The sequence below is a fragment of the Cebus imitator genome, unplaced genomic scaffold (genome assembly GCF_001604975.1).
Source record: "Cebus imitator isolate Cc_AM_T3 unplaced genomic scaffold, Cebus_imitator-1.0 Scaffold51, whole genome shotgun sequence".
In the NCBI taxonomy this organism is placed as follows: Eukaryota; Metazoa; Chordata; class Mammalia; order Primates; family Cebidae; genus Cebus; species Cebus imitator.
Window position 1 is genome coordinate 9,254,156 of NW_016107366.1, and position 11,928 is coordinate 9,266,083.

General features: G+C 57.4%; 1 protein-coding gene across 6 annotated transcripts in view; it reads right to left on the reverse strand.

Moving 5' to 3' along the window:
* The window catches only part of COL16A1 (collagen type XVI alpha 1 chain), a 53,032-nt gene extending 41,695 nt beyond the window's left edge, over window positions 1-11,337 (reverse strand). For 5 of the 6 annotated variants that reach the window (XM_017527886.2, XM_017527885.1, XM_017527889.1 and 2 more), the window contains exons 1-13: window positions 10,831-11,324; window positions 9,181-9,287; window positions 7,117-7,191; window positions 6,889-7,006; window positions 5,520-5,643; window positions 4,943-5,209; window positions 4,261-4,341; window positions 4,004-4,129; window positions 3,144-3,197; window positions 2,822-2,848; window positions 2,249-2,284; window positions 1,210-1,236; window positions 167-229 (exon numbers count right to left, since the gene is read on the reverse strand). In XM_017527886.2, the coding sequence (XP_017383375.1) occupies window positions 167-229; window positions 1,210-1,236; window positions 2,249-2,284; window positions 2,822-2,848; window positions 3,144-3,197; window positions 4,004-4,129; window positions 4,261-4,341; window positions 4,943-5,209; window positions 5,520-5,643; window positions 6,889-7,006; window positions 7,117-7,191; window positions 9,181-9,253 (1,071 nt within the window). In that variant the 5' untranslated portion in view covers window positions 9,254-9,287; window positions 10,831-11,324. Of the gene's footprint in view, window positions 1-166; window positions 230-1,209; window positions 1,237-2,248; window positions 2,285-2,821; window positions 2,849-3,143; window positions 3,198-4,003; window positions 4,130-4,260; window positions 4,342-4,942; window positions 5,210-5,519; window positions 5,644-6,888; window positions 7,007-7,116; window positions 7,192-9,180; window positions 9,288-10,830 lie in introns of all 6 variants that reach the window. The other variant, XM_017527890.2, reaches the window with a different exon arrangement.
* Window positions 11,338-11,928: the final 591 nt, after the last annotated feature.

Below are 11,928 nucleotides of genomic sequence, written 5' to 3' on the forward strand. Positions count from 1 at the left end.
TCCACACCCAAACCCCTAGAAAAAGACCCTGGCCCTCACCCCCAGCCCCTGATCTGGGCCAGGCTGCAGGCTTTCTGCTGGGATGACAGGGTGATGGCTCACATCCCACCTCACCCCAGGGCACAGCTGGCAAGGGTCCTGCCACGGGCCAGGCTGGGACACTTACCTGTGCTCCCTTCTCTCCCTTGGAGCCTGGCGGACCAGGCAGGCCCCGCTCACCTTTCCCTCCCTGAGAGTGAAACCAGAATGGAAGCTTGGACCACAGGGTGCACATGGGAGCCTCAAGGAGGCTCTCCCCACCCCTGGCCCCCTCCACCCTCCCACCATACATGGGTGTGCAAATGTGCACACATGTGAGTAGTGTCCACCGCTCTACCCCCACCGCACATAGGCATACGGATTCCACACGCGTCCATCCACAAGGCCTCCCACCCCAAGAGGCTATATTTGGCAAATCTGCCGTCTCAAGCAGGGGATGTCCCATCCCCCACACCCGTATCCAGCACATCAGCTCACACACAGCACGGCTGGAGGATACGGACACGCATGCAGGGTGGCAGAAACCCATGCTGGCTGAGCGTCAGGCTGCCTGGCTTCAAATCTTGTACTTGCTAGCATGTCACTCAGAGCAGGTCATGTCACCTTTCTGAGCCTCAGTTTCTTCAGCCATAAAACGATATTGACGAGCACACACAAGCACAACCCATAGTTGCGTAGGTTCCCTCCTGATGACTCACAAGCTCTGAGGCCTCGTTAGGCCCACAGGCCTATGGGTTGAACCCCAGCCTTTGTGTGCCACACGTGTGCAAGCATGTGTCCCAGAGATGCACGCAGCCACACCCACACATAATCATTCTGACACACCCAGTCAGACATATGTGGGCACAGCTGGTCCTCAGTTTCCCCTGAAGTAAAATGATAGCAGCCACCCTGTAGGCTGAGTAGTGAGAGGGCTCAGAAAAGTAAGAAGTGTGCACAGGTGTGGCCCAGGGCCTGGTGTACAGTAGGGCCTCAGAAAAGGGGCCGCTCTTAGCATCTTTGTACACACACAACCCCCTACTTTCTCTACCACACATACACCTAATTGCCCTACACACATACAGGCTCAGCTGGCCCTGATATAAACACACAGCCGCAGGGTCACATGCTGTGGGGATGGCTGGGGGTGCCAAAGAGGACAGGAAAGTCCTGTTCTCCGTTACGACTCACCTTGGGGCCAGAGGGAGCAAGCGTGACCTGAGGGGACAGAGGAGAGGGTATCATACTTCCGGGAGAGAGAGAAAACCAGGGGCCCAGAGAAGTTAAGCAATTTAGATGGGGTCACACAGCATGGTAGCAGGACCAGCAGCCTGTATCCCAGCCTCCGTTCTGCCTCCCAGGCAAACCAGCCAGCTGACTGCATGTCCTCAGGCTGCAACATTTCCAGAGAGTCCAACCTGCCTCCTCTAACCTGCCTGGCTTTCGTTAGCTCTGCCTCCCAGTTGCTGGAATAATACGGCTGCTCGGTTTCCATGGTAACCCCTGCACATCTGGGGACCATCCGCCTTACCAGATTTGGTGGGGGGCTGAATTGAAAGAGGGGCAGGGAGCAGAGAGGGTACTCCTAATATCCCCCAAAGTCAGGGGGCTTGGAGCTGAGGGTAGCTGGGGTTGTGCCGTTGGTGAACCAATGTGGCAGGTCAACTCAGAACGTCAGGCCACAGAAGAAAGGTGACTCGTGCTGCCTATGGAAAAGGCACAGTTGGGTGCCAGCTGGGCTCACACTGAGCCCCTCTCCCTTGCCCTTCTGGACCCCCAGAGGAAGGCTGGACCAAGTCCAGCTAGAAAGGGATACCAGGCCCGGAGCCAACACTGCAGGCCCTCACCGGGCTCAGCCAGCCCTTCCGCTTCTCTAAGCCTCCAGGAGAACGCAGGAAGCCTCCACCAGAGCAGGCTAAGACCTCATGGGGACTGCAAAGCTGGGATCAACAACCAAGGCCCTGGTCCTGCCGGCCCCCACCCCATGCCCATGCCCTGAACCCCAACACACTGTGGATGACAAGGCAGATCACAGGCTTTCTTCCACACAGCCCTGCATTGGGGGGGATGGAAGTGGGGGTCAAGCCCGGCTCTGGGAGATGGGCAGGGAGGGAGTGTGGAAGTGCACAAAGACCCCCTTGTCCTCACCCGGGAGACTGCCAGCCAGCTCTAGGCAACATCCACTCCCAGCTCTTGCCCACTCCACCCTGCACACCCTCCATTCACTCACATTGCTGTTCCGGGCACCATGGACACAGGGCGGGCACTGAAAGGGAAGAACAGGCCAAGAGGTCAATTCTGAGCCCCTGGGGTGGGCCTTCCCCACCTCCACCACCGCCAGGCCCACAGAATAGCACGCATGTCTTAAGTGGAATCTGAGGAGAGCCTGAAGACAGGAATCCTATAAAACAAGCCTCACCCGTCATTTCCCACCCACCCAGCCCCATAGCCATTTTTCAGATGGGAAACTGAAGCCCAGAGAGGAATAGCAATATGCCCCAGGTCACACAGCATGCTGGGGCAGAGTACAGCCCAGAATAAAAGGACACCATGGCTGAAGGCTAGGCTCTCCCCATGATGCCTGTGGCCATTTGCTGCCAACTCAGCAGGAGTGCCCTCCAGGGCTACCTATCCCCAACCCAAGGAGAGGTAGTGGGTAGACAGGACCCAGCATTGGGCCCCCAAGGAATGCCGAGAGCTGTGTAGTCAGCTGGCACCCTCATGCTCAGGCTCTGTGACCAAAGCCTGGTCCAAAGGGTTCATGCTGGCACCTCCCCTGCTGCCATCCCACTGGGAGGCTTACCTCATCAGCTCCTGTCTCCCGATGGACCTGAGGAAAGGGTGGGGGGGCGTGGGAATGGGCAGGGAGCTCAGGGGGCCTAGCACTGTTTCCAACACCTCTAGCTCCAAACCAAAAGGAGTGGGCACTCCACAGAGTGCCAGGCACTGTATCCATCTCAACCCCATCCATCCATCTTGATCAGAGCTGGCACCTACATTTCCTAAGCTCTGTCCAGGAGGTGGGAAAGGCAGGAGGAGAGTGGAAGCAGGGCACCTTATCCCTGGGGGTTTACAGGGGCACAGAGGGCAGACTGAGGGCACGTGGCCCCCACCCCCGCCTCTACCTTTGCTCCCTTTTCTGCCTTCTGGCTGATTCTTCCTGTCAGCTGGGCATCCACCTGGGCAGACAGAGCAAAGAGAAACCCTTGAGGAGGGGGCAGTTCTGAGGCCCATGCTGGACAGGGGCACCCAGGCAGGGGGCATGGATACCAGGTATCCCCTCAGCCTGGCATCTGGCACCTCCCAGGGCTTCAAGGGCCCACTCAGGGCCCTGTGGCTGCCCCAACAGGTCCCCTTCCTTTCCCCCCACCCACCCATGTGATGTCAGAGCAAACAAGACCATGCATCAATGGGATCCTGTGTTCCCGTAGCCCAAGGCTGGGCAGGATGCCCGGGCAGGCAGGGAGACTGCCCAGTCGGAGGTGGGGCTACGGGAGGAACCAGGCTTCCGTGCCACCTCTAAAGAACCTGAGAGTGGGCAGGGCAGCTGGCCATGGTGCTGGGTTAGAACCAGTCTGGCACTGGCTGGCGCTGGGGCACAGAAGAGTGAGCCATCCCTGGGGGAAGCAGTATGACCTGACCTCTGATCCCAGGTATCTCTGTCCTGGAGAAACTGCCTGTGAGGGACAAGCCTGGTCCTGCCCTCATCAGAAGAGTTTGGATGACATCCGTGAGGGTCTAGGCAGTGCCAGAGCTAGATGGTACCATTCTCAACACCCATAGGTAAGTGGGCACAGGACCACCCAATGGGCTGCCTCTGCCTCCCTGAATCCTTTAGGGGTGGTGTACAAATGGGGGGCTTCCAGTGCCCTCCTGCCCTGGGCACATGACCAACTGACCCTGGCAGCAGACGTCAATCAGGTCAGAGGAGGGGTATCTCACTTGTGCCTGCCTGTGCTGGCATCTGCCTGCCCTGCCCACCTACCTGGCTGTTTTGAGGCTCCTCCAGGCAGAAGCAGCGGGTGTAGACCTTGCCTTCAGTCTGTGGATTGATCTCGATGAGCTCATTGCTCTGGGTGTCCCGGCGGGCCTTGGAGGTCTCTGGGGGGCACTGTTCAGTGGAGGGGCAGGGCTAGGGTCAGTACAGAAGCCGGCTCCTCCTAAAACCTCCAGGCATCACCTTCTAGACCCTCATCTCTGGCACAGTGTATCCCTGGGCAGTGCGAGGGCTGGGCCACTCACCCCTGCCGGTAAAATCTCACAGCAACCCTCCTCCAGCACGAGCTCCGGGTCACAGTAGATGTGGGCCTGCTGAAGGTCAAACTGCAGGGGACACACACATCAATTTCACTTCATTTTATCAAATAGCTCTGTGTCCCGGCCCCTAAGGAGGCACAGAGATGTCTCTGCCTCAGGATCTGACCTCAGGGTGTTTCTGGTCTGGCCTGGGAGACATCAAAAATGGAGCTGTCGCCAAAGGCCGAACAAAACTGTGCGCACGGGAACGAGGGAGAGCAGGCCCAGAGGAACAAAAGAGGAGGAGGCTCCATTCATGCTGGGCTTTGAAGGGCTGGTAGCTACACGGCAGATGAGCATGCAAGGAAAGGCATTCCAGGTGGAGGTGGCAGTGTAGCCGAAGGCACAGCAGTGTGAAAGTACTAGGTGAGCTGGGTGACAGGGTGGAATTGATCAGAGCAGCGCTGCATGCAGAGATGTAAAGGAAGACGATGCTGCAGACACTTATAGGGACCAGATCATGAAGGGCGTTGAATGCCAGGTAAATATGTTTAGGCTGCGTTTGGAGGGCAATGGAAAAGCAGGGGAAGATTCTGAGCGGAAGGACTTGTTCTGATGCAGATTCCAGGAAGCTCATTCAGGTTCCCAGAAGAGAGGAACAGAGGTCAGGGCCTGACCCAGCACTCACCGAGACAGGCTTGCCCTGCTCAGCATCCAAGCCGAGAAATACATGGCCCATGGGCCGCAGGGGTCTCCAGGGCCCCAGAGGCTGGGAGGAGGCTGAGCTGCAGTCCACATGCACAGAGGCCACACGTCCAGCCACACTCAGCATCAGCTTGTGCCAACGCAGGTCGAAGAGCTGGGGCACTGGGAAGACGCAGGACACAAAGTCGCCGTCCTGGCCCTGAGCCCTGAGCTCCAGGCTCCGCTCTTGGCTATTGACTTCCAGGGAAATCTGAATGGAATGGAGAAAGGGGCAGGACAAAGATTAAGAGCTCCAGAGTCCCAGCATGGGCACATTCAGGGCCCCCAGGCTCATTTCACAGGAGGGGAAACTGAGACCCAGAAAGGGAAGAACGCTGGCTGGGGTCAAGGAGCTATACATCCTGAAAAAAATGAGGCAGGTACCAGTGGGCTGGGGGCAAACTTGAAGGTAGGCACAGGATGGAGCAGGGAGACCCCAGAAATCAAGCCAGGAAGAAAGTTGGGCTGGACTGGTATTACCCAACGCCCTAAGAAGCAGTAAGGGCACAGGGGAGGTTCACCTGTGGGTACCCATCTGCATCGGTCACTTGAAACAGATACCACGTCTTCTGGTAGGTGTGTTTCTTCAGCAGTAGTGTCAGCACCAGGGCAAACTCCTCTGGGAGACCCCGAGGGAATACTCGTCTGGAGATGGAGCAGGCAGGGTGCCCTGAGGCTCCGGTGAAGTCCCAATTACTGCCCACCCTGGGCCCTCAGGATTGCTGAGCCTACCCAAGACATGCACAGGCACTCAACTCGCATCATATATACATTCATTCACTCTCCACACCTTCACTGAGTGCCTTCCACCTGCTAGGTGTGGGTCTGGCTGCTGGGAATCCAGTGGTAAAGGCCAGGCACGGTGGCTCATGCCTGAAATCCCAGCAGTTTGGGAGGCCAAGGCAGGAGGATCACCTGAGGCCAGGAGTTAGAGACCAGCCTGGGCAACATGGTGAAACCCCATCTCTAATAAAAATATAAAAATTAGCCAGGTGTAGTGGTGGGCACCTGTAATCCCAGCTACTTGGGAGGCTGAGGTAGGAGAATCACTTGAACCCAGGAGGTAGAGGTTGCAGTGAGCCGAGATCATGCCACTGCACTCCAGCCTGGGTGACAGAGCAAGACTTGGTCTCAAAAAACACACTCACAATCACTTCTTGGCCTTTGGGTTAAGATCAAGTGTAAAACACGCACACACACACACACACAGAGTGGTGAAAATACGGAGGCAGTGCCTGCCCTCATGGAGCCTTCAAGTCTGATGGGGCCAGGGAGGCCATGAGCAAAGAATCCCACAATGGCTATTTCACTGTCGCATTGCAATTGAATAAGTGCTTCCAGCGAATCCAGGATACCCTGGGTGAATAACTGGGCCTAGGGTGGAAGGAGAGATGCTGAAAAAGCTGGAAAGAGTTCAGCATGACTAGAGCAGCAAGAGGGAAAAAACAGCATTTTGAGAGCTGAGGTTGAAGAGGCAAGCAGGGGCCAGACCACCCAGGGGCTTGTGGGAGTTTGGACTTCACACATGTGGGTGCACACACTCACATGTATGCGCGCGCACATACACACACACACACACACACACACACACATACACGACTCTTGCCAAGTTCCCACCCACATCCTGTGTTCTCACAGTGCCCATAGGGTGCAGATCTGTTCCCACCCACTGCTGGCCAGAGACAGGGGAGAGGCACAGAAGGTAGGTCTGCCAGGTGCCCCTCTCAGCCCACCCTGCAAGCCTGGGGTGGGGGCCAGGTTGACTCCTGGCAGGTGGTGGGATGAGATGACCCACAGAGAGGCCCCCGGGCTTAGGCCCCACATCCAGAGTTGCCAGGGAGCACGGCTGAGGTCAGTGTTGATTCTCGGTGGTCGCATGGATGGCTTTACCGGGTGGGCTGGGTCACGGGGGCTGCCCCCAGGCGCAGGATGAGAGGCCCCTTGGGGTTGCGGATCTTCTTGATGGCAGACGTCTTCATGAGGCTGAGTCGGCGAATGAGGTTGAAGCCTTTGGGGGAGACACCAGGTGAAGAGCTCAGCTGAGCAGGTGGAGAGGGGTACAGATCACTCCCAGAGGAAGGTCTCGGGGTCGGCAGGATGCGATGGATGGGCGCTCACCAGTCACGTTGGCTGGCAGGCTACTACTGTGTTCCAACTTGAGTCCTTCCTGCTGTGAAGGTGGGCACTGTGCACCTGGAAGAGAAGGGGCAGGGGGGTATTAGGTGCACTCAGGCCACAATTGCTGCACAGTTGGACGCTTGGAGAACCTGGGAGGGAGCAGGTTTATAGTCCTCACTCTGGACATCAGCTAGATCTGCCTTTACCACCTGCCTTCTGACCCTGGCTTTCCGGGGAGGCGGAAGGCCGCCCAGCATACAGTTGAGAAGACTGAGGTCCAAGACTGAGGTCTGGGCCAAGGCCACTAAGTGAGCCGACAACAGAGAAAGCCCAGAACTCCAGGAACCCAAATCTCCCAACACTCCAGGTCAGGAGCTAGGTCGGAATGGGAGAGAATACACGAAACTCTAAGCGGTCCTCGAGCTCGGATGGAGTGGGGAGCTGTGTATTTACACATGTGCCCTCTCATGACATACACCCAGGTAGGGGGCAGAGGAGCTCTTCGGGGGTGAGGAAATGCCACAATCATGCACACTTTGTGTTATGTACAATTATATGTACATGTCTGTACATGTGGGAGTTGTAGCCATCCTGCCACCAGGGATGACCTGTGCAGCTGGCACACGTGCTCCCAGCAATGGGAACTTCCTATGTCCAAAGTAGACGAGCAGGCCAGACACAAGTTTGAGCCAACAGAATGAACATTTACCTGAATAACCACCTTGTGAAACAGCGAGAAGAGACTAAGGGTCTGAGGAGACCACAAACTCAAGGGTACCACCAGGGCCTCGGAGCTCCAGGCAGGGCACATTAAGGGGTAAGGGCTCCCAGAGAAGGAGACAGCTTAATTCAGGTTTCCAAAGCCCTGAAAGAACAGGTGGGCAGCCATGGGCTGCCCTCTCCTGGGGCTGACTGAGCGGAAGTGTTGGGGGAGGTGCTACAACAGGAATGACAGAGACCAGAATCAAAAAGGCCTTCTCATCAACGCAGAGGGATAGGTGGGAGAAGACAGTGAAAACAGTTCCTAGAAGCTGGCCTCGCACTCCTGGCTAGACTGGCTGGAAGAAGGAATCCTGTGTCCCTGGGTCCTGGTCCCAGTGACCCCACTGGACTCTCCCTCCCCCAAGTCTGGTCAGAAAGACCATCACTGTCTTCAGCATCACAGCAGCAGTGGGTGACTCACCCCTTGGCAATGGGCCCAGATTCTTTACAGATGTTGAAATTCTCTGCCCCATCCCCCGAGGGGACCCGGTGAGGGAGAGGAGAGCAAAGCTCACGCACACACAAGCAGAAACACATATGTGCACATACAAGGGGCAGGCAGTCACACTCACCCCGGTGCACAATCCCTGTCACTTCAGCTCCTTGGTTTTTCTGCCTTTCCTAGCTGGATTTGGGTTCTAGGATTTCTGTTCCTGCTTGGCTAGGCGGCTGAGCTACTGAGCCCAGAGGGCACCCAGCAAGGCCAGGCAAGTTGCCCGGTCAACTTCCCCTGGCTTTGGGCCCTGGAAAGCTGCACCCTCTGTCTCATCCAGAGTCTGGGCCTTGGGGCGGGCCTTTTATTGGGGATTCAGGGCCAGCCGTGGAGAAGGAGAAGCACGTGAGCTAGAGGGATGGAGTCTCCACCATGAAAAGGATCTGCGGGACTTGGGGTTCTCTGGGGAGGCGGCGTCCTTCTGCTGGGTGAGCTCACTGCCTGTTCCTCCCCACCCCACTGGCCCAACCAGCAATGTGTCCACAGGCTTGGCTTATGTATTGGGGTGGGGGGTGTTCTCTTACACACAGAGACACAGGAATACCTACAAATGCATAGAACCAGTCTGAGAGACAAACACAGATGCTCAGAGACATAAACGTATGAAGACACATGTGCACACGCTCTCCAGCTGACCGCGCACAGGCTCAAGGGTGCCCACGCCCCAGACCACCCCAAGCCTAGCCCCTAGACTCTGCTATAACTGCCCATACAACCATACATACGTGGTCACATATGTGCAAGGACCCCAGCACCCCAGGAACCCAGTTCTGCAGCTGTGATACTCTGAGTCTCCTGTGTCATCTCACCTGTATTTGCCCCATGGCTGAAGGTAGCCCAGAGGCCGAGCAGCCACAGGCCAGGAGCCCAGGATACCCACATCCTGGTCCAAAGAGGTCAGCTACAGCCACAGCACCTGAAAACCACAGAGACCGGGAAGGCGGATTTCTGAGTTCACACAGCACAACTCCACATGTGGGCAAGCAGTAGCCAGCCCGTGGGGCACTGGTATTGGGGTGGCAGAAGGTCTGGCCAGGCATCAGTCTGTCCCAGGGGCCCAACCACAGGCCTTGGGCTAGGATTTGGGCAGAGGTGATATTCAAAATATTTAACCACCGGTATGGCACGGATACCAACCAGCCAGAGCAGAAAGCTGCCCACTGCACTGAAATCGTGTCCAGGCAGCATCCGGCCTCGCCAGTGGATACTTGCTGGATTGAAGAGAGGTCTAGAAAGTCTTAAAAGGCCAGAGAAGTTGGAATAGTGATGGGGGCTTAAAACAGAGGCTATTCATCAAGACACATGGAAGACTTTCAACAGCCTAACAACTTGTGCACTGTCCTGGTGTATATACGGGCCTGATACCTTACTAGCTGCACCCGACTCAGCCCAGGCAGCCCTGCCAGGCACCCACAAGGTCAGGGGCTGGTGACTGGCCTGAGACTGTGGGCTACAGGCTTCCACAGGCAGTGTGGGGGCCACGGAAGCTTTCCCCATGGGTACAGTGGACAGGAGAACAGGTCTCTAGGGCTCAGGCTCTCATAGCCAGCGCCCCGCTGATGGATGCTCGTCTTTTAGTTTTATTAAACCCTGATGGATGGGCCCAGATAAATCAATGCAGGCTCAGCAAGCGGCCAGCAGAGCCATACATCATCTGGCCTCCCCCAGGACAGGCAGCTCACGTGCACAAACATAGAGTCAGGCAGCACACGCAGATGCACAGCTACATGTACATCAGGACACATATGTGGTACCAGTGTGCACACACACCTATCTGCACACAGGCATGCTCACAGAAACATATGCTCGCTGATAGACCCAGACACAGCAGCTTGCATATACCCACGTGTGCGCAGCCAGCCTAGGACCACCCGTCCCGTAGGTCTTCCTGTTGGGAAGTTCTAATGCCAGTCTGACCTCATTCCTTCCAACTCTAATGGAATCCGATTTTCCTTCTGTCAGTCTTGGATAGGAAATGAAAACAAAAAGGACCCCTTATTCCAATATATTTGGAGCTAGGACTCCAGCCCCCTTCTCCCTGGGACAGAACTGTGCCCCCAGCCTATTCATCCCCCATCCCACCTCTCAAACCCTATCCTGGCCTTCCCCTCCTGCCAGCCAATAGAAGGGCTTCCAGCTGTGGGCCGCGCGTGGGTGCGTGTGGAGGCGTGAGGATGGGTGTGATCCTGTCCCCACTCCTCGGGCTCCAGCCAGAGTGGAGGGCTACAGGGACAGAGCCAGAGAAGCTTCCAAGGAGACCGCTCACCTCAAAACCGAGGCATAGATTTGGCCGCAGGGACAGTCAGAACCAGGTTGGAGTTTAGAGCTCATCTCGCTCTAGAGAAGACGAGCAAAGCCCAGGGAGGGAATGCCACTTTCCCCAGGTCACACAGCAAGTCAGGGGCAGAAAGGGCCTCTCAGCCCAGAGCCCTGAGGCCACCCACTGTATCCCCACTTACCAGTGGCCTGGGATCCCCCCACCTCACTGAGCCGTCCAGGCAGCAGCCTGAGGAAGCAGGGCCCAGGTTCCTCAGGCCCTCTGGGAGTTCTCCATCTCTTCCTGAGGGTCACGGGTCCCCAGCTTCCTGGCGCTCGAGCTCTCCCGGCTGTCTGTCTGCTGCCCCGTGCACGCCTGCCTGCCGAGGACTGCCGGCCACTCCGGGTGGGGGAAGAGGGGCGGTTCCAGGGGGCTGGGGACCTGCCAGGGACACTAATGGAACACAGCTGGACCGGCCCACCAGGCAGGAGGAGGAGGAGGAGAGCTGGGAGGGGGCTCCAGCGCCAGCAGAGGCGGCTGGACTGCGGGGTGCATAGCCCCGCCCTTCCCCGGGTCTGGCCGAGCTCCCAGGCCCGCCCCTCGTGCCTCCCTGCCAGGTGAGCCAGCCTCGAGCTAGGCGGGACCCTGCGTGCCCAGAGCTGCCCTGGAAGGGGGCTCCTGTGAGCCCTTTAAGAACCAGGCCTGGAGTTTGAAGTGCCCTCCTATCCAAGTCCTGGCTGGGACCCCAGAAGGCTGCGGGGGTTATGGGTGGGGGAAGGAGGTGGAGGGAGAGGGATAGAGACCCTCCTCCCAAGTGCGTGGCACCCATGGTGTGGCTGCCGCCCAAGCCTCGGTGGTCAGCTTTTTCCAGTTCCTCGGCCTAACATTCCCAGTCAGTCTGTCCCTAGTCTGTCCGTACTGGGAGGAGGAGAGCACAGAGGAAGGGGAGGAAACCCCTCCCTCCCCTGTGCTAAATTAACCCCCTCTGCTCTGGCCTGACTCCGAGAAGCCAGACTGAGGGAGTCTTCTTCCTCCTGGCTCCATGAGGTTGGAAAGGCTCAGATCCCTGCCCCCTGCTCTGGCTTTGCAGCTCCAAATGTGCAATGTGACCGTACTCCGTTTTCTCATCTGGAAGATGGGATCGTGAGAGCACACGCTCGTGGCCTTCTGTAAGCCGGAAATGGGGGAAAGGCTGTAAGAGTGCTTAGCACGCGGTCTGGCACATACAGGAGCTCAGTAATTATCTGCTGCTATTACCGTTATCGCTGAGATCCCTGGCGGGGACGGGACTGGATTTCGA